Raw genomic sequence first — 27,736 nt, forward strand, 5'->3', positions numbered from 1 at the left:
CATTTAAATCTTGTTAATTAAGCCCCATCAAGAGCTTCCAGTTTAGGAGTTTTTAAATTAACAGAGAGGACCATAGAGGTAGCAAAACTCATAACATGTCTTGGTTGACTTAAACCAATGTAATCTGAGTCAACCCTTGTAATGTTCAACTCCCACTTTTGTTTGGTGAATGGGTTTTGAATTATGAAAGTCTAATACTTTTCTGTAGTTAGTCAAACACCAGGAATATAACTTTAGATTTGTCAAGATAATGCAGATATATTAACAATCAAACCATAACTGTAGCAATTTCAAGTGGTGGAGAGGCAAATATTTTCATTTCTCCATGATAAGCCATCATGTTCTTGCTGTCAGATCAACCAACAAACCTGGAAACCAGCCGGCCTTGGCCTTTAGTCATCATTTTCAGAGAATTTTAATGGAAGTCTCCAAATGTCAAATCTAGTTGCTACTTCTCCTTGGGAAGTTCCCTGTAAAAAGAAAACATCCTTTGCCAACCATTACTATCTTCAATCATAACTTACAACTATTCTTAATCAATGCTATATGTCATCATCAGAATTATATTTAACATAAGACTTTGACAATCAGAAGATCCCAAGTTAGATTGCCTTTCTTCTTTTGGAAAAAAAATTAAGCTGTCTCTCATAGGCTTCTTTGATAATAACATTTGAGGGAATGCTTCAACTCTTTGTTAGATTATATTGACAGCAGAACCAAGCACTTAGCATAAATCAAAAACAAAATTAAAGCTTAGGTGATTATGTTATAACAGAAACTACCACAGCCAGCCCTCAAGATATTAAGCAGGGACAAGAATAAGATCAATGAGGAACATCATAACGATTACTACATTACCATGGAGGACTGGATAAAGAAGAGAGGAAACTTTGAGATAGAGCATTGGAATTGCAGGAGAGGGACAGAATCATGAAGCACACACTCAAGTCAGTAACCCAAAATTACTTTGTAATTTAAAACCTCCTTTCCAACGTTGGGTAGGTTCAATTATATAAAGAAAAACAAAACAAACTAGATTCTAACACACAAACTAGACTTCAATACTCAAACTAATTTCTCATCATCATCATCAACAAGAAGCACAACAAGCCCTGTCCCAAATAAGTGGGATTGACTAGATGGATTTTTGACTTCCAATCAGCTCTATTTGAGTCAATTATATGAATCACTCATAAGTATTAAAAGCCTGACCAACTCAACCATCCAGCAACACAATAAATGGGAAATAAGAACAAAAAGAGTGAACAAAAGAGTGTAAGAGCACCTCTTTCATATCAAAACTAGATCGGCTGAAGCATGATTGCCACGCTCCATCATTGTAATCAGGCCATAATCCATCTGCAATAGAATGGTTGTATATGATTTAGCTCAGACATTTTAAAACAAAAAGGGAGTTGGGGACCAAAGAGGCAAAATTTTGTATTGCGCACTCAGAATCCCTATCAACAGAACAAATAAGATAAACCAACACCATAAGCAGGTTCGAATGGTTTTCCAAATCCAATTTTTCATTACAGATTAAATCAATCAATTAGACAGAGGCACAAAACAAATGCGGCTTTTCTGCCATCAATTTACATACTTACCCTTAGCAAATTATATGTTAATGAGCAATTTTACTGATCTACAGCTATTTGTAAACAGAAAGAAGCCTGTGATATTCATTACATTCTCTTAGGAAATTCTTACCGAACAAAATACCTAAGTACTCTGTAACTTGTAGACCACTCTTTGTACTGAAATAATAGAATTTCTATTGTTCAGTACAGTTTGGGTTGCTCTCATATTACAAAAAAGGATTTTTAGATGGGATACAAGGATACCAAGCGTTAAAAACTCATCTAAACAAGCAGAACAGCATTGATGAAACCATCATTCTCTGGGTTATTTGTAACTTGAGCGTATTTTCCTATAACCATCGATCAAAGATTAGCAGAAGGAAACATGAACATATATGAACTAAATAAAATACAAGAAGAAGACTCACCCCACAACTTTTCCAGCTAGAATAACCAGACCAAGTTCATTAACATTCACCTGCAGAATGGCAAAAATTTTCACAATATGACTATAATAGAAATTCTGATTAACATTCCGCAGAAAACTGACAATAAATATATTAGATATAAAAACGTAGCTCATTCCATTGCCAATGAGCAAGAGGTCTAGCTCTGGAACTGCCCGACATTTCAGCAATGTAAAAATGTAAGATATACTTTATAGATGCATGGATACAATATATTAGATCTATTTCAATGTAGAGAGAATACTAAACACTGATCTTATGTCTGATAATAACTACATCGACCGTCTGATACATACAATCTTACCTTGTTTCCAGGAAATTCTAGTCCTCGAAAAGCTACTCTGTTTTAGTCCTGGATGCATAATTTTGTAGCCACCAAGAAGTCTACCCATGTGCCTCAAGCTAACTCAAATTCGGGCATGCAAGGCTTTCAAGTTATAGGCTACAAATGTCTTATTAGGGTTGCAATACTTAGGCAGTATTAGAGGGTAGATCCACGGTTTATAGTTGAGTTGACATTTTGAAATCCTGACTTACAATAGAAGCTAGAGCAAATAAAGTCTTAAAACTATACTGCAAGAAACAAAGAAATCCTGCTGTTACTCTTGAATCTTGCCTCTTAAACAGAGTACCAAGACCATCAATTTGGATGGGGCACTTGGGGCACTATCAATTTGGATAGTCATATTAGCTGATCTCAATCATATTAGCTTTAACATTCTGCAGAAAACTGACAATAAATAATAGAAATTCCATTGCACAATTTGAAATAAAATGAGGAATTAGTTTTATTTTTTTTTCAGAATTGAAAGCTTATACCTTGTTGGGGGTTTCCCAAATCGACAGCAGGGGATCCTATTTGAAAGCTTCTTTTAACAGATCGAATAAAAAGAAGAGAAAAGCAGACCCTTAGCTTGCCTCAAAAGAACAGGCAGCAGTAGTCTGCTCCATTAAACTCGGTCTCTGAACATCTTTCTGATGTAGATGGCTATCACCACAAACCTTTTCCTTGGCATCAATGGCTCCAACACCCTCATCAAGAAAAATGAACACCACAGTTGTCAATCTGTCAGTGCCTGGGCATCCAGGTGCTGCATGCCTTGTCTCCTAGGCAATACCCTGTAGCCTTGGTCAGTGTCATCTTGATCTTTTACCACCCTCGCCCTCCCCTCCCTCTGGAATGCCTTGCTTGCCTAGGCACCATGACAACTATGATTGACGCTATGTCTTCCAAACTTGGACCAATTCCATCCACAAATTGGACAAGAAAGGTGCAAAACTAAAACAGGAAACGAATCAATATTATCCAGCAGATACACAACTAAACCACCACACAGAGAGAGAGAGAGAGAGACAGAGGGGGTGCAAAAATCTACAAGCTTGCCAAGTACATACAATCTAAACTAGAATATTTCTTAAACAAAAAAAATGCAATACAAATACTGAGTAATTGAATCATGAGCTCCTAGATTGATAAGATATTTCTATAAGTAGAAAATTATCAACCTGTTTCCCTAAGACCAAAAATCATCTTTTTTACAGAAAACAAGTTCATGAACAAATCTTGGATGTAAGATTTACCTGCATTAACAACAAGACCTTTTGAATTTCTGCCAACTCCTTTTCAAGATTATCTTCTTGTGCGGCCGGCCAGACTTCGAGTTGCCTCAGAATTCTTCTGAGCTAAAGCTGCCAACTGAACAGGAGAATAATAATATTTAGGAATAACAAAAAAATAAAAAGAAAATGGCCAGTTGAATGGTAAACTGGATCATATATATTCATCAAAGCAACAATATTAATTAGCTACAGTACATATTAGTAATGATAGAAAAGGTGCAATATTCCCCCCTCCCCAGGTTAAAAGGCATGAAACTGATTTGCCAGGTGATTTAGCATTAATCAGATGCTCATATCTTGCACCCTTAATTCCTTTTGTTGCAACTGTGACTACACAAAAAAGGTTCTTTAAAATAAATAAGAAAAGCCAACCAAACAATATGAACATACTAATGTCTTCCACCATCAATTAGATCACAATTTTCTATTCATTTATTTATTTATCTTTAAACAATAAATAAATAAATAAATTCATTAATCAAAGGAGTGAAGGGGACTATAGAAGGAAAGAAAATACAATAGTTTGACCAAGGACTGAGCCCAATCAAAGCCAGCTAGGCACCAAGCAAAACAAGATCTCTAAAAAGATAACTAGGGAAGAAAGAAGACAGGATTAAACTAGGCTTAAAAGACCAATCGGCTGAGGCCAAATTGTACTGAAATGAAACTTAGTCTTGTCCTCCATTCTTTTCCTTTTTCTTTATAGGAAAAATGAAATCTACCATGAAGTCTCCATCTACATGATGGCACCCCTTAATAATATGGTATCATAGAAAGACAACTAAATAGAAAGAATACAAATAGAAAGACAATTAAACAGTCAGTTGGACTTGTCCTACTAAGACTACTACTCCCCTCTAGTTAACCCAAAGTGGGAAGGAATCATCCATTCATCTCTGTTGTCCTCTTCTTTGCAGGTATTCAACCAAGCATATAAACTGTTGTCCTCTTCTTTGCAGGTATTCAACCAAGCATCAAGCTCCTCCTAGCCTCATTGGACAAGGATTTGGAGGGCAGCCCGTGAAGCCCTACCTGTTGGCAAATAACAAATTTTTAACAGACATTATTCCCTATTCCTTTTATGCCTTCTTTGTATGTCAGACTCTGATTCTGTTTCACACATGCTTTTTCAGTTTAGTCATGCTCAATCTTGTTAGAAAGCCTCTGTGTTGAGATTAGATGTTGAGAGTTTCACAGATCCTTCTATTATGGATTGGACTGATTTTCTTGATGACTTGAAATTTCAAAGCTTTGGCGACATAGAGCTAGTTCACTCCGTATGGAGTTCTTTATATTGGATCATATGGAAAGATAGGAATGCAGCCATATTCGTAGGTAAGTCCCCTTCTCTCCATATATCCATGTTGTATTTGTTTAGGTAGATTGAAAAACTACATTTTCAACCTCCTCAAATTGAGGTAATACCACTACAACAACCTATACACCCTTGATCTTTTCAATCCTCCGTAGACAACAGTGATTACTTGTTGGAAATTTTATGTTAGAATATTGAGAGAATATAAATTAGTATAAATCTGATATATCTAACACAAGAGCCTTTTAGTGTTTGATGGTAGTTCCTCTTGCTGGGACATGAACAAAAACAATTTTAGTAAACTGGTGAGCTGAGTCATGTCATTCGACACTATCCTTAAGACCATGATGCCCCCTAGTGTACAACCAGAAAAATGCAAGTCAGCCTCCAAGATAAAACAGCCCCTGGCTCCTCCAATAATCGTGCACTCGCTTATTGGACCCCTTCGAGTGCTATAGGATTGCGCTCAGCCTATTATAAAAACTGATAATATAATGACTTCCAAAAACCCAACTTATAGAAAGAAAAAACAAGAAACTCCAGACTCTTGATGAGGCTTTAGTCTCGACACTTTTTCACTTTTCCACTCTCTCCACCTCACTTCTACTCACCTCTAGTTAACCCAAAGTGGGAAGGAATCATCCATTCATCTCTGTTGCTTTCCATCTCATGTTAACATATCAACACTCTGCCCCTCTGTTCTTCTTTTTCTTACAGTTCCCAAATCTGAATTTGATTTCTAAAAACAGATCAACACTCTGCCCTCTGTTCTTTTTCTTACAGTTCCAAATCTGAATTTGAATTTCTAAAACTTTTCTGAAATCCATCACTAGAGATGACCCTTTAATTGCTTCTCTTTGTTAAATGCATCATATGAGCTAAACTAGAAATAAAAATTGTTAAACAACTAACAACCCAATAAACATATTTTTTCATGAACTGAATAAGGTTTAGAATATTCCAACTTTCAAATTAACAACCCTTTTTCATGTCTGCAGGATAGAAGATCAAACCAACAAATACAACTACAAAAACACTCATAAATTACTCAACAGCAGAAGATCAGAAGATGATACAAGATACTAAGCAACGGAAGATTTTAAACAAATCTGGGTGCCACCTTATCAACATTCTCCCACCTGTCTGATTGACCATCTAGAACAAAGAAAGTTGTTGCCAGAGAATCCACATAACAGTTCGCCCCGTGGTTGGACTGCTCAAAGAAAACAGTGACCAAAGCATTATCACGAAAAGTTTTGTCGGAGACTTTAGTGATCTTCCCAATAAAACAAATATCATTCCAAGTGAAAGCACTGAAGTCACCCGCACTTTCATCTATAACTCTTCTAGTATTATCTGGGACAGAAGTACCATCTGGTGCTATTTCCGGCAATGAAACTAAATTAACAAACCTTAATAACAAACAAGATGGAACACCTTAATTAACAATCTGGTTCTGTAATTATCTATACATACTCAACAGCATATGGAATACCTTTTCATGCACTATACATGGTTTTGTTTCAATTATATTCAGAGATAAACAAACAATCAATAAACCGACATAAGAGAAAGAGAAAAAGAGAACGATCGATACCTGATGCGAAAAGGCAGAGAGCGGAGATGACGAACAAGAAACCCTAAATCGCAGAGAGCGAATCGAGAAAAGAAATTCGAAGAAAGTCAAAGCACTTGATAAGCCGAAGCAGTTGAGGGCTTCGAAGTTCCTACCATCAAGACGTCTCCTCCAAAGTCCAAACACGAGTATTTCTTTGCTTCGATTGCAGATCTAGTTAGCCACTGTACAATCTCTTTCTGAACAAACCAGCTGCGGCATAACTTCCTCAAACCACAAACCATTTACTTCAACTCTGTAAGTGGTCACTAATAAATCAATAATGACTTTCTCTTTTCGATTCTTGCTCTTTTCTACTCTGCTGCTGCTCTTGGCTTCCCTCTCCCACGCAGAACAGAGCTGGTTTGTCCAGGGAAGAACCTCGGTGTCGTCTGAAATAAAAAACAAACTGAGTTGAGAAGTTTAAAATGAAAATCGAACGGAAAATGGTGAAAAATTGGCGCGAGATTGGGCGGGAGGATTGAGGGAAAAGCCGGCGGTAAAAGGAGAGGAAAAGTCTAGGGTTATTTGCAGCGGTTCTGATAAAACCGCTGCTATATTTATCTTCAGTGGCGGTAATATATAAACGCCACTAAATATATTAATATTAAGTGGCGGTAATATCGGAAAGGCCACTAATATTTGATATTTAACGGCTTTAATAGAACAAACGCCACCAATATTTTAATAATTACTGACCGTTTTATAAAACCGCCACTAAACCCCTGAATATCCATTATATCTAATTAAACGTCACTAATTCTACTTTTTCTTGTAGTGAAGAAATAGTAATAAAAGAAAAAAGGATAGAAAGTCTTCAGATTAATTTAGATAGACATATAAGGATTAAGAAACTATATATTGCCGATAATGCTCAACTCTAGATGATGTCATTTGCATTCTTTAGTGGCTCTTCAGTTATCTTCAGATCAGATGGCACTGTGTTCTTTGGTGGACATTAACTTGATCAAATGTATACATTTTTCTTTTGGTAAGAACTTGATCAAATATTATGACAGTGACTATCAATAAAAGAAATGTTTAGGTCACATACATCTCATCATGATAAATATAGAAATGAATGATAATTGCAAAGGAATATGTAATGCACTTTGTAAACTGAGAAATAGAAATGCAATCAATTAACGAAAGACTTTGCCAACCTACATAATCACGGCCCACTCGGTAGCTACCAATTCTAGGGATATAAGATATGAAAACATGTAAGCGGTTCAAACATATTCTGCCATTAGCATTTAAAAAACAGTTCCCATGGCCAGCTGTGGAACTAAACCTGCTGCAAGCCTGCAACTATTACTAATTGATGACCTAATCAGCCATTGGACTCATCTGTACCTATGAACCAATGTGTCAGAAGGTGTGGGACTAATGATTCAAGTTGTTGGCCAAACTTCAGTAACTAAGTGAGCTGATCACCCCCAACCCCCCCCCCCCCCCAAAACAAAACTGAAAAAAAAAAACCCAACCCAAAATGCAGAACCAGAAGAGCTGGCTCTAGATGAAGGGTCCCAGATTGGGTAGATGACATGTTAAAATTCCCTTCAGACACTATCGTATTAGCCAACCATTGGACCCATTCAGTCTTACCATTCTAGACAAACAAGTGTGAACAGTTTGATTTGGTTTACCATACTGTGTACAATGCCTTATTGCTTGATTTGCACCATGACCACCTCCACCAGATTAACTAAAGAGAGGAAGAGACAAGCCATCAAATACGACGGGAGGTCTTATTCATTGAAAGCACTTTCTCTCCAGCACAGATTACATTCACCAGACAGCCTGCATGCTCTAGTAACCACCTAAGGAAGTTAGTTAACCACAGCCAAAACTACTCTTGCTAAATGCTGTGTGCATAGAAAATTTGAAGAAGTAATGAACAGTTCTAGGAACATACAAATGAGTGGTGTAAACAAGTTAGGCCATCAACATGGGAGAACAGTTCCCATGACTAGCCATGGAACACTGTCCCCGCATTATACACCTATAAATTAGGCCCATTACCTCAATAAACTCAAAAAAAAAACCTAAGATCTACAAAATCCACCTATGAGCAAAATAAAGAATTGACCCATTTGAGCAAACTTAACTGCATCCGATGTTTTGTTCTTTTGTTAGGGGAGGGGAAGAGAGAGATTGGGGAGGGGGTTCTGATAAATTAAATTAAAATACTTATTCATAGTTGTCAGAATCAGCAAGCTCTAAGACTGTCATAGAAATCAGAGTTCCCAATTGAGAAATTTACTTGCAGTTAAAATAGTACCCTGCCAGAAAGATCTCCCAATTGAAAACTGTGCTGCTGTGTTAGTTGACCCTTTCTGGTTCAGCCTGTCGCAGAAATCTGCATTCCTAATTTTTCTTATTGGTTTGCTGGAAAAAGTTGATATTTTTGCAATTTTATCACCTATATCAAAAGAATTCAGAGTTAAAATGAAGTAAATGTAGGAGTTTGCTAGCAGGACAGGCTGAGTGGAAAATATTTGAGAATTTCAAAAGGCTGTACCAAAAAAACAACTAGCACTGTCTTTCTCAGAAACTTTGGACTTCACTCGAGCTAAACAGTCACTACTGCTGCAAATCAATTTGTTAACTACTTTTTGAGATTACAAGTTCTAAATGCCATAATAAGGATGTGCCCATCCTCAAAGGCCAGGGCTTATAATCTACAGCAATTTTAATGTCTTCAAAGATCTCAACTGATTCTTACCCAAAAAAAAAAAATCTCAACTGATTACTAAAATGTCCACACACTCCAGAACTGCAGAACATAAAACATTAGGTGCAAGAAAAATAAGAAACATACCCACCTGGTCTTGATAAAAACCATTGACTTGAATGACATGATCACCAATCAGAAATAATCAGCAAAAAGGCATTATATCTCTTCTTCACTACCTGATAATACCATTCTCGAAGCTGAATTGCCCGAGAACTGAAAAAGCAATAAATTCAAAATACTTTTTCCCCCAATAACTAGAAGTTATACTAAGGTTAAATGTCAGCTGATAACTTACTTCCACCAAAAGACTGAAGTGGTGAATCTACTCAGTGATTCCACGTTGTTGTGCTCATTTTAGACTGATCATCACATGAACATTAAAACTTAAAAATGAAGGCAGACGTGGCAAAATGGGAAGGTTGCTCCATTGCAACCTAGTTGTCACAGTTTCAAGTCAGATTGCTTCACTGCAACCTAGCACCCATAAGTTCAAGCTGGGCTCTCCAAATAGAGAGGTAAATCTGTGTACATTATGACCATCCCGGACCTCATTGTGGTGGAAACATTGTGCAGCGGTATGCCATTTTCTCACTAGTACTGTAAATATGCTTATAAAGTGAGAATTTTGCCATTTTCTATTGCACAATGTTCCATCCTCACTCAAGGATTACAGAAACATAAGCTATATAGATACTATTTGTTCTAACCTAAAATAACCAGAAAAGGAAATTTTATTGTGAAGTATAAAACCCAAGCCAAATCTTTTTAACAGGGTTTCCACTTTCTAGAACCTTTCAGTTTAAGCACAGACATTCAAGATCAGGTTTTATGGAGTATGCTTCTCCTTGATGATATTACTTTGGTGGATTAGAAAAGGGAAGGATTAATGCCAAGTTGGAGATATGGAGATCAACCCTGGAATCAAAAAGTTTCCAAATAAGTAGAGCAAAGATGAAGTATATGGTATGTAACTTTAGTACACTAAGATGGATAATGAGGTAGTGAAAGCTGAGAAGACAGATTGTACAAGGTGATTACTTTTGGTTTATGGGCTCAATCACAAATAAAGAATGTTCTACTGAGGATGACATTTCACAAAGAACTAAAATAGAATTGATGAAGCAGCAGGTGTGTCAATAGTGTTCTGTGATTGATGGACCCTTTAAAACTACAAATAAAAATTTTATATCAAAGAAATTTCGTTGGCTATGCCGCCTTATGAAGAAGTTGGGCCATTAAAAAGCATCATGTATATATATGTAGTGTAGTGGAGATGAGGATGTTGAGGTGGATGTGAATCAAAAGGAAGAATAAAATTGGAATGATAATATAAGAACTGATTTAGGAGTACCTCCAGTAAATGATAAGTTACAAGAACATAGTTTGAGGTGGCATGGTATTGTCCAAACTGAAGGAAGTAGAAGAACCAGAGGCAAAACTAAAATGACCCTAGGAGAAATGTAAACGAAAGAGACACATGGCTTATACCTTGTATCAAGTACGACTCGTGTACAGCTGATTGAAGGCAAGGATATACGTAGCGGATAAGGCTGAGTTGTTGTCACTTTTAAGTTTGTCAAATTTTATGGGAAAAAGTTCTACAGGGAGAAAACATCCCAAAATTCACGTCAGTAAATTCTATGACAATTTGACCATTAAAAAAAAAACACAACTCCTCTTTAAGGTATCTTTTGTGGCCTTAAATAAATCACAGATGAACACTGTATCTACAGATCACGGGTGGCAATCTCCATGATGGTTCTGCTAACTGTATTAGGACCTGTATAATTAAATTTTGGTTAAGATGGCAAACAAGCACCGGGAAATCTTACAATGATATATTACAGCATATCAGTGCTTCCAAACAAACATTGAAAAGCTTTCAAGACTACCATGTAAAGCTTTACAATTAAAATTAACATGGGAAAAAGCAAAGCAAATGTCAATTAAAGCTTACTTGTAGACAAATAAAGCAAGCAAGCAAATAACCTACATGTTACATGGCCAAGCATAATCAAGTACAAAAATGCAAATACAGGTCAAAATTGAAAAAATAAAGTCTGCAAATCACCAATCCCAGTAACCAAGTCAATCCATGTTAAGTTTGTACTCCTCTAACAGTTGAGGTAGCTCCTGATGGTGCCTCTCAATAAACCTCTCCACAAATTTGTCTTCATTCAATGCCAGTGCAGTACAAATACTTTGTTTCTCCATTAATCCCCGGGAAAGAAGAACTTGAATAACAGAGTACCTGGGAATGGTTCTCTTCTCCACGCTAAGAAGTAAAACAATTGAGTTCTTGATAATTTCTGCTACACACAAACCCAGTTTATTCATGAAGAAATTCAATCGTATCCTAAGAATTTCCTCTGACCGAGTCAAACAATAAGGTTGTGTTCTGAACATGCACAAAATCTCATCCTCAGACCACCCAAAACTCCTAAAAACCTCTTGCCTTGCTTCAACCTTAGTACTCATCTGTGACAGCGTGCGTATGGCATGGACAAACATCAAACTCGAGAGATCAAACCCAATTTCCTTGGCTTCAGGACAGCCTCATTAAACCAAGGTTGTTTCAAAGTTCAAAGTAAGCGCTTGAGGACACAATGTAATTATTTTCGAAATCACATGTTCCGGCACCCCCTGGTATCTCAAGAACTCAATATTGGGTTCCATCATTCTTTTAAACCCTGTATTCCACCTCAACAGACTCAAGACCAAAACAATAAAGATGTTTCCTCAAAGACAGTAAAGATGTTGTTTATATATCTCACAAACTCGTTAAAAAACACTCACACTTTGATAGAAAACCAAGAGACTAATATTGGCGTTAAAACTGTTAGAGTTCCTAGGGATCAACTCCTCTCTTTATATAGAAGAGGAAGAGACACCTATAAAGGGTATCTCTAAAAGATACCTCTCAGATCATGCCTTTTCCCTTAAGTCTTGTTTGTTAGCCATTCAAACAAGACTTTCCATAGACTACCCATTGGCTATTTAGGTATCTAACAGGGAATAACATTACCTCTAACCCTTCATTGTAAAACACAAAAATATATTGAATCTTATAATTTAAACATAAATTTAAAATTCCAACAATCCCCCACAGATTCAAAATATTAACAAAACAAAACATTGAGTTCATGAGTAAATTTAGACTTAGCAGGACACGTCGTTGGAGGTGTCTTCTGGACTTGAACCTACACTAGGTCTAATGAACTACGCTACAGAGTACAGGTGAAGTCAAACTTCTTGAACCTTTCCTCTTCAGTGTAGCTGGCTAGCTCACTATCCATATCCCACTAGTCGACGTCCGGACATTCTGAATAATTACTTGGGACATTCTGGGCCCTATCCCCTATCTTGGTCTCATGAGTGTTTAAAGAGCTCGCCTTAAGACTCTTATCGAGGGCGGCCACACCCTCTACACTCACTTAGGTTAGCCCAATGTGCACCACAGTTAACACACCCCCACATTTCGTAGGATTTGGCTAATTAAGAGTCTACTGCTCAACCTCTTTCATTGTGGTGATACTACTTTACCATCTAACCAGAATGAGCAACACAATAGTAGTACTAAACAGGTCCCCTCGTGACTTCGTTTTTACCCTTTGAACCTAATTCAGGATTAAAACCTCTTCACATAGGTAGGGTTTCCATCACAAAACCTACAACACAGGCCTTATAAGCTCATTCCTTCAGAGGATATCACGATAGTGATCTGAGGCTTTACATAACCTTTAGTCAAATTATTTCTTTGACTAAACATTAATAGCCATACTTTGTGAACCTCTAGACATATGTATTTAAAACATAGTGTCCACTCCTTTGGAAGATATATGCATCCACGACATAACGTCTTTATGCCTCTAAGCTTATGTCATTTAACATCCATGTAAATGCTAATGCTAATTCAGATATGATCATATTATTATATATCCTTCATTACTTCCTTGCCATGTGGCTTTGGATCCGACTTTCTTATAAAGCCATACACTAAGTAAGGATTTACATAAATAATTCATAAGAATAACCTTACCAATACTTGTTTTGCATGTTACCTCTTCGGGGTTTCCAAAGCTGAAGTGTATAATTTAGTCTTGAATTGAATTTTCCAAACCGATCAATGCCATACACTCTCTTTTCCAAGAGTGATACTTGAGTCATATGAAAGACTTGATATATAGCCATGTAAGTTTTTAAAATGACTATGCATACCTTCATTGACCTAGTTATATTTGCATTTTGGAAAAATGCTTACATACTACTAATATGTTCGTCGTGGATAAGCCATAATAACCACACACACAAAGGTAACAAGCATATTACAAACCTCAAAGCATGTTAATGTAACATGTAAACCATTCATATTTTAATATTAAACTTATGCCAGGTTCTCATGTAAGTCATTCCAAACCAAGATCATACTATTAATAATTATCAATCAAGATAAATGGGATAGACCCATCAACATGACTCAATTTAAACTATTGAACCAACTTGGAACCATTTCAATCAATCAAGATCAAACCCACAATTACTTTGGTTTTCAAAGAGTCAAAATACTATTTTAAACCAGATTTTGTATAACAAACATACATAATGACACAAGTCAAGCCTTATGACTAGTATGAACCTTAGATCATCTTCATTTGACTCATAGTTCTCGTTCCCATCTTGGGAGAGTACTGCTATATAGGGAAAAAGAGCCACGGAATCTTGTTCACTGAGAGTTCTCAAAAGATACTAAGAATGTATTTTAGAATTATATCTCTTGATTCTGTTCTTTATGTAACCTGCATCTTATATCCTTATGTTATAAAGGAAACCTTCTACAAAACTGATTCATCCAAACACCATCTAGGACCAGCAATAAAGGCTTTTCTTTTCATCTAATAAAACTCAAGAGTACGGCTAATGAACACCATTTTCCTTTGAGAACATGGCATGGCTTTATACCGACTTTAAAAAGGCAGTGATTGATAAGATCACCAATCCCAACACAACCGTTGATCCATCAATTTCTAGTAACAATCCAAGTTTCTGATATTATAAAAAACCCAGCAATACCTCAACGCAAAAACGTTAACTCTATCTTCTAATACTTCCAGAGTGAATACATGATTCCCATGAACAGGTTCAATCACGAATTACCAGGAGTCATACCCCAAGCCCACCTAAGAAGTAGGATGTAGGGCTAATAAACCTTGAATCGACTCCTCTTTCAATTGCGTATCTTTTATTCATTGGACATCCATAGAAACAATGCAGCAAACAATTGAAGTTTAATAGATTGAAAGGGGATCTACATTAGCGCATGCATGCGCGTATTCCCCTAACAACGAACTATTCATGATTCAAGAGTTATAAACAATTATCCAAAAGTAATCAGATCAATGAACAACGAAAAGAACTCAAGAATAATCATCAAATCCATGAGAGTGATGTATCCTAATTAACTACAATATATCCCAGAAGGCCGTTGCCGGTGGTGGTTGGGCATGATATGGAGCTTTTTTAGGATGTTCTACCTGGTGCATCTGGGCGACTTAAAAAACCCATATCAGAAGAAAGTAAGTAGCAGCATAAACATGGCACCTTCCCTATGTTCATCAATCAACTAGAAAAATTCAAAACCTCTTCCGATCACTTGATCGCAACAGACAAGAATCATTAATTGATAGCCCCAAAGAAACCTTTTCGCCAAGCATTACATCCACCCCAAAAGACTTGCTACAAACCCCAAAACAGTTGAAGTTCAACGACTCTATACCATTTTCTGTTACCTTTTACTTCAAACCCGGTGTGGGAAATGAATACAACGTTATCAGCAATAGAAACGGTAACGTCATGAAGTAAGCAACAGTATCTTGGGCGTTGATTTCTCTTGGTTTTTGAAGAATAAAATTTTGTTTGTCAAGATGCAATTCTTTGAAATTTCCATGATTTGCAAAACACCGATTATTCTTATACTCGATAAACCAGTCTGTTGAAACCAATCATGATATGCAGAATTTGGGAAAACCTAAACCAGAAACTCCTAAACAATCTACGATTCAACAAAGTTCTTAAACAAACTATCCGAAGAAATCATTGGATCATCTCAAATAATAACATAAAATTCAAGAAATTATTGAGTCCAACACACAGACGATATGCTTCAATTCGTTCGTCAGTCTTATACTACTCTGGTATGCAATAGCCGGTGAGTCTCGGATCCTGCGTTCTTGGTCTAATCTAACTTTTGCACTTGCTCACTGATATGCTTGTATAACTACTCTGTTTCATAGATTATCTTCCAAGTTCTGGTTGCTTGAATATAGTGTTTGCATATTGTGCTAGTTCTTTGTAGTTAATTTGTTTCGTATTTACCAAAAAAAAAATTTTTGTTTCTTATGCTTTTTTCTTGTGTTTTTGTTTAATTTGTGGCTTTTCCGTTTCTTTTCGGGTAGCAACGGGTATGCTTCTGTTATGTCAAATTGCCATGTTTTTTTTTTTATCTTTTTATTTTGCTTCTGTTTTGTAAAATGCCACTGGTATGTTTCTTGGATAGCAACTGGTTTGGTTTACTTGTTTGTTTGGTTTTTTTCTTTAAGTTAAAGACGGTAAGTGGTAGCAAAGACGGTAAGGGGCAGCAGATTAATTTAAATTGGGTTTTTATATGATAGTGAGTTTCTTTTTGCAAGTTGTGGGTACCTTTTTTGGTTTTCCAACCTTCAACATGAGGCTCTTACTGTGGAATTGCCAGGGATGTGGTCAGTCTTTGACGGTTTCCTATTTATGTTAGATATGTCGGCGCTCTCAACCAAGCTTACTCCTACTTTTGGAAACAAAACAATCTGCCAAATACATAGAATTCATCAAGTTTAAATTGGGTTTCTCGGATATGCCACAAGGCAAATCGGGGGGCATTGCGGTGATGTGGAATATGAATTGTTCTATTTTCCCTTTATCTCTCTCAAATTCTATTGTTGATTTCATGGTTTCTTGGAATGTTATAGATGCAAATATTCGGGTGACCTTGTTATATGGGGTGCCTACGCAATCAAGGCGTGGAAGGGTGTGGCAAGACCTGCGACAACTGGGTCACTCTGTTCAAGGTGCTTGGTTGGTCTTAGGAGATTTTAATGAAATCCTAACTCATCAGGATAAAAGGGGTGGCAGAAGGAAACCTCAATCCCATTTGGATGCTTTGAATTTTGCAATTACCAGTTGTGGATTTGTAGCTTTGCCTAGTTCTGGTAGTCGGTTTTCATGGTCCAATAAACGGAAAGGGAATGCTCACATTCAAGAGGATATTGACTTGGTATTTTATAATTTTGACTTGTTACATATGTTTCCTGATATTCATGCTTTCAAACATGTAAGACTTGGCTCCGACCACACTCCAATGGAAATAGAGCTGCTCAAAGGAGTTAAGAAACCACAAAAATTTTATTATGAAGTTAAATGGGAAGAATATCCGGAGCTTAGGGATAACATCTTACAAGGATGGACCACGCTAAAGCAGGGTTCAGATACTTATAAACTTCAACATAAGATCTATAATTGTGCGAAGACCTTGAGATTATGGAGCAAAGCAAATACAAAAGTGGCTTCCATTGAAATTATTAAAGTTCAACAACAATTGGCTGATTTACAAGCTTCCAATTCAGCAGAAGATACAAGCGTTCAAGAGGCCGAGTTGTCAAAGAAACTGGCTTCTTTGATACGTGAAGAAGAGAGATTTTGGCAGCAACAGGCGAGGGTGCGGTGGTTGAAGGCATGGGATCAAAATACTTCTTTTTTCCATCATGTTACCTCACAAAAACGACAAAGAAATCATATCTCCAAACTCAAGTCGAGTACTGGACATTGGTTGTCTGCGGAGTCCGATATCATGTCAGAAATATGGACTTATTTCAGTAACCTCTTCACCACTTCTCAACCCCAATCCCCTCTATATTTCTTATCAAGTTTTGCACATTGTGTGTCTTATGATGATAATGTTAGATTATGTAGAGACTTTTCTAGGGATGATATTAAATATACTTTGTTTCAAATGAAGGGGAAAAAGTCTCCTGGAATGGATGGGTTTCCAGCTCGGTTTTATCAAAAAAACTGGGATATTATAGGAGAGGATTTTGTTAAGGGTATTCAGCATTTTTTTCATAGGGGTTTTTTATTAAAAAATTTAAACAACACCATCATTTCCCTTATTCCCAAGAGAAAACACCCACAAGAAGTTGGCCATTTCCGACCAATAAGTCTTTGTACAGTTCCTTATCGAGTTATTGCTAAATGTTTAACAAACCGCTTGAAAGTCATTTTGCCCAACATTATTAGTGAAACCCAAAGTGCTTTTGTTGCTGGTCGATCCATTTCTAATAATGTATATTTGGCACATGAATGTCTTCATTTTATGAAGAAATCTACATCCATGCGTGAATATTTTGCTTTAAAACTAGACCTGTGTAAAGCATGTGATAAGTTAGAATGGGGTTTTATAGAGGACTGTTTAAACTTTTTGGGGTTTCAAGCAAAATGGGTGAGGTGGATTATGCAATTACCACTGTCACTTTTCAAATCAAAGTTAATGGTCAATTATCGAAGAAGGTGGTTCCCACTAGGGGTATTAGACAAGGCTGTCCACTTAGTCCATATATTTTCATTCTCTGTCATGAGGCTTTATCTCGGAGATTAAGTGCTAATATGGGTATCCCTAGGTTGCCAGGATTGCGAATTTCTCGCAATAGTCCTGATATTAACCATCTTTTCTTTGCTGATGATTGTATGATTTTTTGTCCTGCAAGTGAATCAAATGCTCATCATATCAATTTTATTCTTTAGGAATATATGCATGTTTCGGGGCAACATATTAATTCTGCTAAATCATCTGTGGTGTTTAGTAAAGGTACAGTTTCAACTGTTCGAAGGGCTATCACTTCTATTTTGCAGATTGATGAGGTAAGTTCCCATGGTAAATATCTAGGTTTACCTTCTACTTTTGGTAAAAACAAAAGTCAACTTTTTGCCTCTTTTCGTGATAGAATGGCTAACAAGTTGGCTTATTGGTAGAGTAAGTTATTGTCAAGTGCGGACAAGGAAATATTAATTAAAGCAGTTGCTCAAGCTCTTCCAACCTATGCGATGTCTATCTTTTTATTACCGAAACAGGTAACAGATGGGTTATCTCAACAAATTCGAACTTTTTGGTGGGGAAGAGGTTCTCAGACAGGTATTTCCTGGGTTTCCTGGGAAAAGTTATGCGCATCAAAAAAGCATGGGGGTTTAGGGTTTTGTGATCTCTACATTTTCAACAAAGCCTTATTAGCTAAACAAGCTTGGCGAACGCTGCAAAATCCCAATTCTTTGTGGGCACGAGTTATAAAATCCAAATATTTTCCTAATGATGATTTTCTTGATGCCAGATGTTCGCGGGGGTGTTCCTGGGGATGGAGGAGTTTACATGCGAGGAAAGAAGTTCTTAAAAAGGGTTTGATTCGAAACATAGGTAATGGGCATCAAACAAAGGTATTCTCTGACCCTTGGATTCCTGATTTTCCTTTAAACCGTATTTGGAGAGATCCATCTCCAGGCAGTCCTTTATGGGTGGCTGAATTAATCCATTGGCCCTCAAGGTCCTGGGACTACTCTAAATTGCAACGATGGTTTTTATCTCATGAGATTAGTGCAATTATTAAAATTCCGATCATATCTCGAGATAGTGCCGGATAGATGGGTGTGGAAACATACTCGAACAGGGAATTTCATTGTTAGATCTGCTTATTTTGTGGAGTTACATGGCTTTTTAGGCTTATCTTCCAGAGGAACCAGCTCAGACTCTTTATCCTTTTGGACTTCCCTGTGGAAAGTTCATACGTTGCCTAAGATTAAGCAATTTATTTGGAAATTGGGACATAATGCTCTTCCTACAAATTTAAATTTGTTTTTAAGAGGTGGTTGCTACACTCCGTTGTGTTTTTATTGCAAATGTGCCCATGAATCGATTGTTCATCTTTTATTTCATTGTCCTTTTGCAAAACTTTGTTGGAAGGTCTCTCCTCTTCGTTTGGATACAGATTTATTTCACGGCCATGACATTGTGGACTGGTGGAACTTTATTGAATCCTTCTATCGGACTAATGGTAATTTAGATTGGGTGCATTCTATTTGGAGTGTAGTAGCTTGGTTAATTTGGAAGGCAAGAAACGTTTATTGGTTTGAAGGGCTTACACCTAACTTAAGTATGTTTTTATGGTCCCTAAATGGTTTGTTGCAAGGATATTCATGGTCACATTTTTTTGAGACTATTATCTTCAGAGGCCCTGGTGGGCCAAAACGCAGTGATTGAATCTCATATGTTGCATGCTTCAAGTCTTCTAATTAATACGTTGAATACGCATATGATAGATATTGATGACACAAATTTCTTTCATATTTTTTCAGATGGTTCCTGGGATCCGTCAACTTCTCGTAGTGGTCGTGGAGGGATTATAAAGACTTCTTCTGGCTCTTTTATAGCTGCTCGCATGAAATCAGGTTGGGCTTTATCTGCACAGCAAGTGGAGTTGGAAGCAATATATGACATCATTCAAGTGGCCTCAACAATAGGGATCATGAAAATCAAGCTCTTTTCTGATTGTCAGGCCGTGGTCTCTAGTCTACATGATCATTCTAGTGCTTTAGATTGGTATTGTTCTCAACTTACTTCAGCTTATTAAGACCTCTTTGTTGAGGTTTGACCACTGTGTTGTCTTGTATATTTCTAGAACAGAGAATACTGAGGCGGATTTCTTGGCTAGGGGTGCCCGTTGTTTAGGCATGTTTAAAGTTTGGTGGATGCAACCACCTAGAGGTCTTGATCCTTTGTACTATGTTCCTGCTGGGAGGATTTCCCCAAACTTGTTTCTTTGAATGCATTTTCTGTGTTTGGCCAAAAAAAAAAAAAAAAGAGTAATTCTGACCAGCCAATGTGAGAAATGGAAGGGAAATGATTGGAATTTAGGTTATAAAATTAATTTTACAAAGTTGTTTGGTTGATGGAAAAATTATGTAAAATTAATATAATTTTTATTTATAAATGACCCTATTTTAATTATAAATTTATTATTTGAATTTTAGACATTGACAATGGGACTTTTGTATTTTTTCCTTTTGGATCGGGTTCATTTAAATGAGACCGTGTATATCATTCAAACCAAACACACCCAACTGATATTGGAGTGGGATTAGCTAGTAATGATATTGATAACCACCAATGAATGTCTAGAAAACCATTTGATAAACAGTAACTAATTGTAACATGAAATTCTAAAAACCATCGAGATAAAAAGTTTTGGTTAGACCTAATGATCAAACCGAACTAACAAAAAATAAAATCATTACAATGAAAATTAAAAACCACCAAACAAAAAGAAAACAAAAGAGGATATATTATACCCCCATACACAAGTAAAAAAACCCCCACAAAAAACAAAAAACAATTAATCTATTAAATTTTAATACAAAACAATACTTCACCAAAAACCGATAATAAAAACTATTTACAAAGAAAAAATTAAATAAACGAAAGGCACGTTTCAATCTCCTCCACCACCACCAAAGTTAATTCCTCTCATCTATCTCAGAATAAGTAATTAAAAAAATCGTAACCCATCCTATTACAAAGGTCAAATTCTTAATCTACCTAATCCTACCCTCCTCAAATATTGTTCCAACACTTAGTTTTTATTAAATTCAACGACCCAACTTTAATCTTCCTCAAGTAACCCATTACCCATACAAGGATGGGTGATCAAAAAAAAAAAAAACGTCAAGCCATGCAATGAATTTAGGACACAGTTATAGTGTTGTGAAGCTACAGCCTTTTTTAAATCTATCCATCCCCCAAACTGTTAGTGCAAATCCCATCTTTTAGGGGATCGGTCTTTGGGCGGCCGTGGGCTACCTCTTGTGGGAGCATATGTTGTTGCCACACATCTGGGCCCTTTACCCTTGAAGGTCCCACCTCTAAATTATTTATAAATGATTCTATTTTAATTATAAATTTATTATTTGAATTTTAGACATGGACAATGGGTTTTTGTATTTTTTTCCTTTTTGGATTTGAGGTTCATTCAAATGAGACATTCGTGTTATATTCATTGCAAAACCAAACATCACCCTAATCTTTGATATTGGGATTTCAGCTAGTAACAATTCATTTGATAATCCACCAAAGAACATTTTCTAAGAAAACCATTTGATAAAACTATTTCGTTTAAACATAATTTTTGCAACATGAAACTTTTTGCTTCTAGAAACTCATCGAGACAGAGGAAGAGTTGTGTTTGAGTTAGACACTTTTAGAATGGGTATTTATGAAATTTGACACGTTAAACATGACAATGAAAATTTTCATAAAAATTCTATTACAATGAAAAATTTTCTATTTCTAGAAATAAGTTTTATCAAATACCTAAAAATATATTTTACATTCCATAAACACTTAAAACTGTTTCTAATGTCTTTTAAAGCAGAAACACTTGGTGAGTTATCAAACGGATCCTTTGTCTCACTCACACAAAAATTTATAGGAAAAATTACATGATTAGCTGCTTTTAGGTTTCTCCTTATAAAAATAGCCACTCAATATTTCACTTTACAAAACTAGTTAAAATTGAGTTTGCATTTACAAAACTAACCAAAATAGTATTTTTTTTTTCACCTCTTTGGTCGAAACCCTAAAATTGACCATACCAACAAAGGGTAAAAATGTCCAAAGGGTATGAAAAAATAATGACGATAGTTATTTTCTCACTCAATGTGAACATTTTTAGGGGTAAAAATGTCCAAAAATGTGAAAAATCAATATTTTGGCTAGTTTTGTAAATACAAATCCAGTTTTGATTAATTTTGTTAAGTGACACATTGAATAGCTATTTTTATAAAAGAAAACCTAAAAGCAACTAATCAGGTAATTTCCTATACCCCTCCACAATTTGAGCCCTAATTACATGCACCCACAGCTAGATTTATTCCTTCAATCTAGCATTTTTAAGAAAAGTATGTCACCCTTAAAATAAATTTGATGCTTTGTTCTAAAGATAATCTTTCTTTTTTTGGGTAGCAGTTACAAACACAAATCGACTTCATGGTTTTATTACATATATGACAAACAAAAGGTGAAAATATTCAAACCCAAATTAAGAACATAATCCAACTTCTTTCTCAAAATAAACAAGAAGAAGAAGAAGAAACCAATGCTCATATGAATGTTAACATCTCCTTCTTCCATAATCAAGCAACATTTGCCTCATAAATTCATAATTGTTGTTCTAATCCTTGCTCCTTCTCTTGCTTCTCCCACTCCACTAAAAAGTGTTGCAGCATCTGGGCATCAGGCACAGGTTCACTATTTACGGGCTGTAGAAACAATTGTTCATCAACAGCTTTAACCCTCCAAATCAGCCATCTTTTGCACTTAAAGCCATTGTTCTCATACAAATTTCTTCCATCTACATGTTAGTAGAACAGCAGTTTGAACCAAAAGTAATTTCTGTATTATGAGGATCAAACAGCCGAGGCAACCATTTCTTCCTTAAATAACAAGAGAGGTGTGTTACTGAGATTTACACACCATGACTGATGTGTGATGTGTACTTTAGAGCTAAAACTATCCAATAGATATGGAAGCAACTTTGAAAATTAAAGCAGTATGATGCTTGAATAAGCCACAGATAAGTCTAAATGGAGTAGAACCAACACAAGAATGTAAAGCTGAAGTTTTTCAATCAAAGCATCAAACCTTCCAAAGTATAATGTTTTTATAATGTAGGCACTGATAAGACCCAAAAAGAAAAAGGAAATTTTTTTGTTATTTCAATACTTATAACAGAAAGTTGGAACAAGGAATCTCAATTTTATTAGCAGAGGAAACTTGAAAATCAACCCCCAAGCATTAGGTTGTACAAGTTTAAGCTAGTAAGAAGTTTACTTTTATGATTTTCTACTCTTAGAAAACTGCAACATTATAATCATTACTAATACAACAGATATATCCGACAGATTTAAAAAATAATGGCTAAAAAAAGGGGCAAAGAAAAGAAAATAGAACAGGAGAAGGTTAACGCTGGGATTACAAATTAAGTAGCAGTCTGAGCTGGGGAAAGAGAAAAAAGACTGATTGAAATCCTAAAAGAGATGGGCGAAAGATTTTGCATTTTAAATGAAGTTGGCATCAACTTAAACATCATAGAAAAGTTAGGCACTGGTTGCAAGTTTTTCTTCAAATCATTTGAAGATGAACAATTACAACAAGAAGCAAGATGTAAGTAATTTTAAAAGAAAGTACAATGGAAAACTGAAAACTCTAAGAACAACCGCTACTTCAAATATCTTGAAGATTAATATCAAAATCCACCACAATGAAGCAGTTTTCTTCATATTTGGTCATGGCTTACATGGTCTGAATTGACCATACACTTCATATATCCAACATGCTTACAGTGCTTGATCTGGTTGTAAATAACCAACCAAAGAACTAAAACTTACTGCTATGCCAAGTGCGGTACCTGTGGAGAAGAGGTAGAGGAAGGTTCCAAAAAGTTTCAAGGGAAGGAAAGCATTGAAATTGCTGTGATCAAGCTTTTGAACTGCATTAAAAAGTACAACCAAGGTTGCATCATTGACTACTCCCTCCCCAAATACAAGACTATAAAGCACGGATGTCTTGTCTTGACTGAGAACCTTTTACACATTAAAGATCAGATATAAGTAACATATCTTATAACTGCCTTAGTCATATAAGGACATTATGACCCTATGCAAAACAAAAAAGCATTCAAACCCACAACAAACACACACATGGAAAAGAGAAGTATTAGAGAACAACCGAAAGAAAAATATGATCCACCAAAACTACCCCTTTAATCTAACCAACACAAAGCAAATTTTACTGAAAGCAGGGGTTTATGCAACCATATCAATCATGTATATGAAAAACGCGCAGAAAGCACTCTGCAAGTATGAAATTTGCAAGATGTGCAGTACAGCGGGGGAAAAAAGTTCTGTAGCAAGGTGATTGGCACTGCAAAATTCATTTAACACAATGGTAAAGAAACCCCAGTGATAGTTGTCAAGCGTCTAGGCAATTCAAGGTGTTGGACGGGCCTGGATGCATACCAATGTCTCAACATCTATGGACCAAATATCTGCACAGATAATAGGCATAAAGTGACAGATATCAAATATAATCATTCCTTACAAATTATCAACACACTGCAAGAGATAGTACACTTCCACAGATCCTCACTAGAATGGATGCCAAATAAGCTAATAATTCACAAGCTCCTTAGGCAGTATCTGGTACACCCTAAAAAAGGAAGGAAGTCCATTACATCTCCAGTATCCTCACCTTGAGCATTAAACACAAATTACTGCATATGAAATCATTAATTCACCAGAACCCAATTAATACATGGGAACAAACACTACATCTGCAAAGGGATTCTGTTCCTTGAAACCCCTCCCCCCACCCCCAAAAAAAAAAAAAGAAAAAAAAAAGAAAGTAAAATCAGCATAACACTATCTCTGAAATCTAAGATTTTAGGTGATCCAACAACTGTAGAGGCAAGAGACCATACCTGACTGAGAAAAGAGGAAAACTTTGCTGATTATGAGACAACAGGAGCTTCGATCAAACTAGGGCAGAAGCAGACAGCGAGAAATTCCTCCATTCAGGAAGATTAGGAGGGCAAAAGAAGCAAACCATAGAGAAAGAGAGAGAGAGAGAGAGAAGAAGCTGACGATCCCAAGAGAGAAAATGGAAGAGAGAGTAGTTGAGAGTCAAGAGTGACAATTATAAGGTTCTTAATTTACTTGGGTTTTTGGTTAGTAAATTGAGGGGCCCTAAAGACAAAGAGGATTCCCCAAGAACGCATTCAAGTGATTATATGAAACATTAAACTGCTCAAGATTCACAAGCTTTGGTAAATCAGGAATCAAACCAGTGAGCTGATTGTATTCCAAATAAAGAGTTCCTGACCTAGTGAGGTTGTTAAACAAAGGCGACATCTCACCGGAAAAGTCATTCTTAGCGAGATTGAGACACACAGGATTATGAAGACTGAACAAAAGAGTCTCACCAGAGAACTGGTTACCCTGCAAGTATAGGTTGTGGAGATCAGTATAGGGCACTGGAAATTCTTTTTTCTTTTTTTTTTGATGGGGGATTTCCGGCAGGGGAAGGAAGAAGATGGGTAGAGGGGGAATCCCTTTACCAACTCAAGGGGATTGTGTATGATATGAAAAACAAGGGTATATTAGTAATTTTATCTCCATGAGGGTATTTTGATCATTACACCAATGAGGTTAACTGGGCTTAATGGTGTTAGTTTCCCTTATGACCCAAATGTAAGTTTGGGCATTTAGGGAGGGAACAAAAGTTTAGGTCCAAAATAAGTGACTCAAAGGTAAAAGTTTCTTAATTTTTAAATAATTATGCAAGGCTACATTGATGGCAAACAAGCACTGCAAAATCTTACAATGATATATTACGGCATATCACTGCTTAGCATTGAAAAGTTTTCAAAACTACCATGTAAAGTTTTACAATTAAAATTAAAATGGACAAAAACAAAGCCAATGCCAATTGAAGAAACTTATTTGTAGACAAACAAAGCAAGAAAATAACCTACTGTTACATGACTAAGTATAATCAAGTACAAAAATGCAATATAGGTCAAAATTGTAAAAACAAAGTCTGCAAATCACCAATCCCAGTAACCAAGTCAATCCATGTTACATTTGTACTCCTTTAACAGTTGAGGTAGCTCCTGATGGTATTTCTTAACAAAATTTTCCACAAATCTGTTATCATTCAATGTCAGTGCATTACAAATGCTTTTTTTCTTCATCAACCCCTTGGAGAGAAGAACTTGCATAACAGAACACCTAGGAATGGTTCTCTTCTCCATGCTAAGAAGCAAAACAACTGGGTTTGTGATAATTTCTGCTGCAGTCAAACCCAGTTTGTTCATGAAGAAATCCAATCGTATCCTAAGAACTTCCTCTGAGCGAGTCAAACAATAAGGTTGTTTTCTGAACATGCATAAAATCTCATCCTCGGACCACCCAAAACTCCTAAAAACCTCCTTCCTTGCTTCAACCTTATTGTTCATCTGTAATAGCGTGCGCATGGCATGGACAAACATCAAACTTGTGGGGTCAAATCCAATTTCCTTGGCTTTCAGGATAGCCTCATTAAACTGAGGTTGCTTCAAAGTAAGCACCTGAGGGCACAATTTAAGTATTCTCAGAATGACACGTTCCGGCACCCCCTGGTGTCGCAACAACTCAATATTGGGTTCCATCACCCTTTTAAGCCCTGTATTCCACCTCAACCGACTAAAGACCAAAACAACATCTTTACTGTCTTTGAAGAAACTCTGAAGGAACTCCATGGAAGGAATAATTTGGTTTCTCAAGCTTGCACCTGCTAGTGTGTTTGGGTCCTTGGAGAAGAAACTCGCAAGATTGGGGACAGAAATCCCCATATTTAAGAGATACTGAATCTTAGATTCATAATTTTTAGGGTTCCCCGAGAGTAATCTTGGACGGCTACTGATAAGCTTTGCTATGCAGGGTTTGGGTAATCCGTAGCTGGTGAAGAGGGCAAGAACTGAGTCAGCTTTTGTGGTGGATTTCATATTGAACTTTTCGGATGATTTAAGAGCAGATTCTTGGGTTAACCCACATCTTTTTATGAGGTAATCTACCGTGAGAGACCGTTGTTCTGTGGCATTTGAAATAAAGCTAACAGATGAATCTCGAATGCGAAGGAAACATGTGGATGAATTAGCTGACCACTTTATATTAACAAGTTTTCTGCTGCAGAAGCTAAACATTCTGGGAGAGTGTTAAGTACTTACAAGGGTGTAGGATCGAACAGTTTCCAAGCATCGACTTCCCAATCACTTCGCGTCTTCTCCGTCAGACCAAGAGGGCGGAAAATCTAAACCTAGGGGATTTGAATTTTCTACTGGATGCAATAATAAGCGTTGGGAATGTGCGTTCCTGTAGAAGGGTTGAAGGATGAAGCTTCCATAATGCGCTGTTATGAGCAACTACAAAGACGATTCCGAGCAGGAATTACGTTAGGCACCGTTTGTTTGCAGGTGGAGTGAGAAAAATACACAAACCCAGATGTGTGGTGGGTCGAAGGGATAAAAAAGAAATAAAAGGATTTTGTGAAAAAAACTTTATTAATTCCTAATTTTTTTTTTCTTCTTTTTTTCACAACACATGGGTCGAATAACCTTATGGCCAGCTTTGGGCAAGATGGAGATTCAACATAGACCAAATCTATGGAGTCATAATTTATAAAATTAAGTGTTTGGTTGTGGAATGAAACTGGATCATCCTAAAAACATTTGATCA

The 27,736-nt window shown here is 36.4% G+C and overlaps 1 protein-coding gene and 2 long non-coding RNA genes across 5 annotated transcripts; 1 reads left to right on the forward strand and 2 right to left on the reverse strand.

Moving 5' to 3' along the window:
- Positions 1 to 219: 219 nt before the first annotated feature.
- Positions 220 to 3,737, reverse strand: LOC149007950 (uncharacterized). Of its 3 annotated transcripts, XR_016175183.1 has the most exons (4): positions 3,629 to 3,737; positions 2,009 to 2,058; positions 1,286 to 1,359; positions 220 to 470 (listed from the first exon to the last, which is right to left on the reverse strand). It is a non-coding gene; the product is annotated as an uncharacterized LOC149007950 (long non-coding RNA). The 3 variants fall into 3 exon arrangements; XR_016175185.1 differs by lacking the exons at positions 220 to 470; positions 1,286 to 1,359 and adding an exon at positions 1,575 to 1,930; XR_016175184.1 differs by lacking the exons at positions 220 to 470; positions 1,286 to 1,359; positions 3,629 to 3,737 and adding exons at positions 1,575 to 1,930; positions 2,867 to 3,605.
- A 14,183-nt stretch (positions 3,738 to 17,920) lies between these two features.
- On the forward strand, positions 17,921 to 19,004 carry LOC149007951 (uncharacterized). Its single transcript, XR_016175246.1, has 3 exons — positions 17,921 to 18,283; positions 18,401 to 18,493; positions 18,748 to 19,004. It is a non-coding gene; the product is annotated as an uncharacterized LOC149007951 (long non-coding RNA).
- A 6,918-nt stretch (positions 19,005 to 25,922) lies between these two features.
- LOC149007952 (transcription termination factor MTERF8, chloroplastic-like) lies at positions 25,923 to 27,235 on the reverse strand. The gene has a single exon (XM_089166616.1). The coding sequence runs from the start codon at positions 27,202 to 27,204 to the stop codon at positions 26,089 to 26,091; it is 1,116 nt and encodes a 371-aa protein (XP_089022742.1). The 5' UTR covers positions 27,205 to 27,235; the 3' UTR covers positions 25,923 to 26,088.
- Positions 27,236 to 27,736: the final 501 nt, after the last annotated feature.

Source organism: Hakea prostrata, chromosome 8 (genome assembly GCF_041222555.1).
Source record: "Hakea prostrata isolate BN-2017 chromosome 8, UWA_Hpros_2, whole genome shotgun sequence".
NCBI lineage: Eukaryota > Viridiplantae > Streptophyta > Magnoliopsida > Proteales > Proteaceae > Hakea > Hakea prostrata.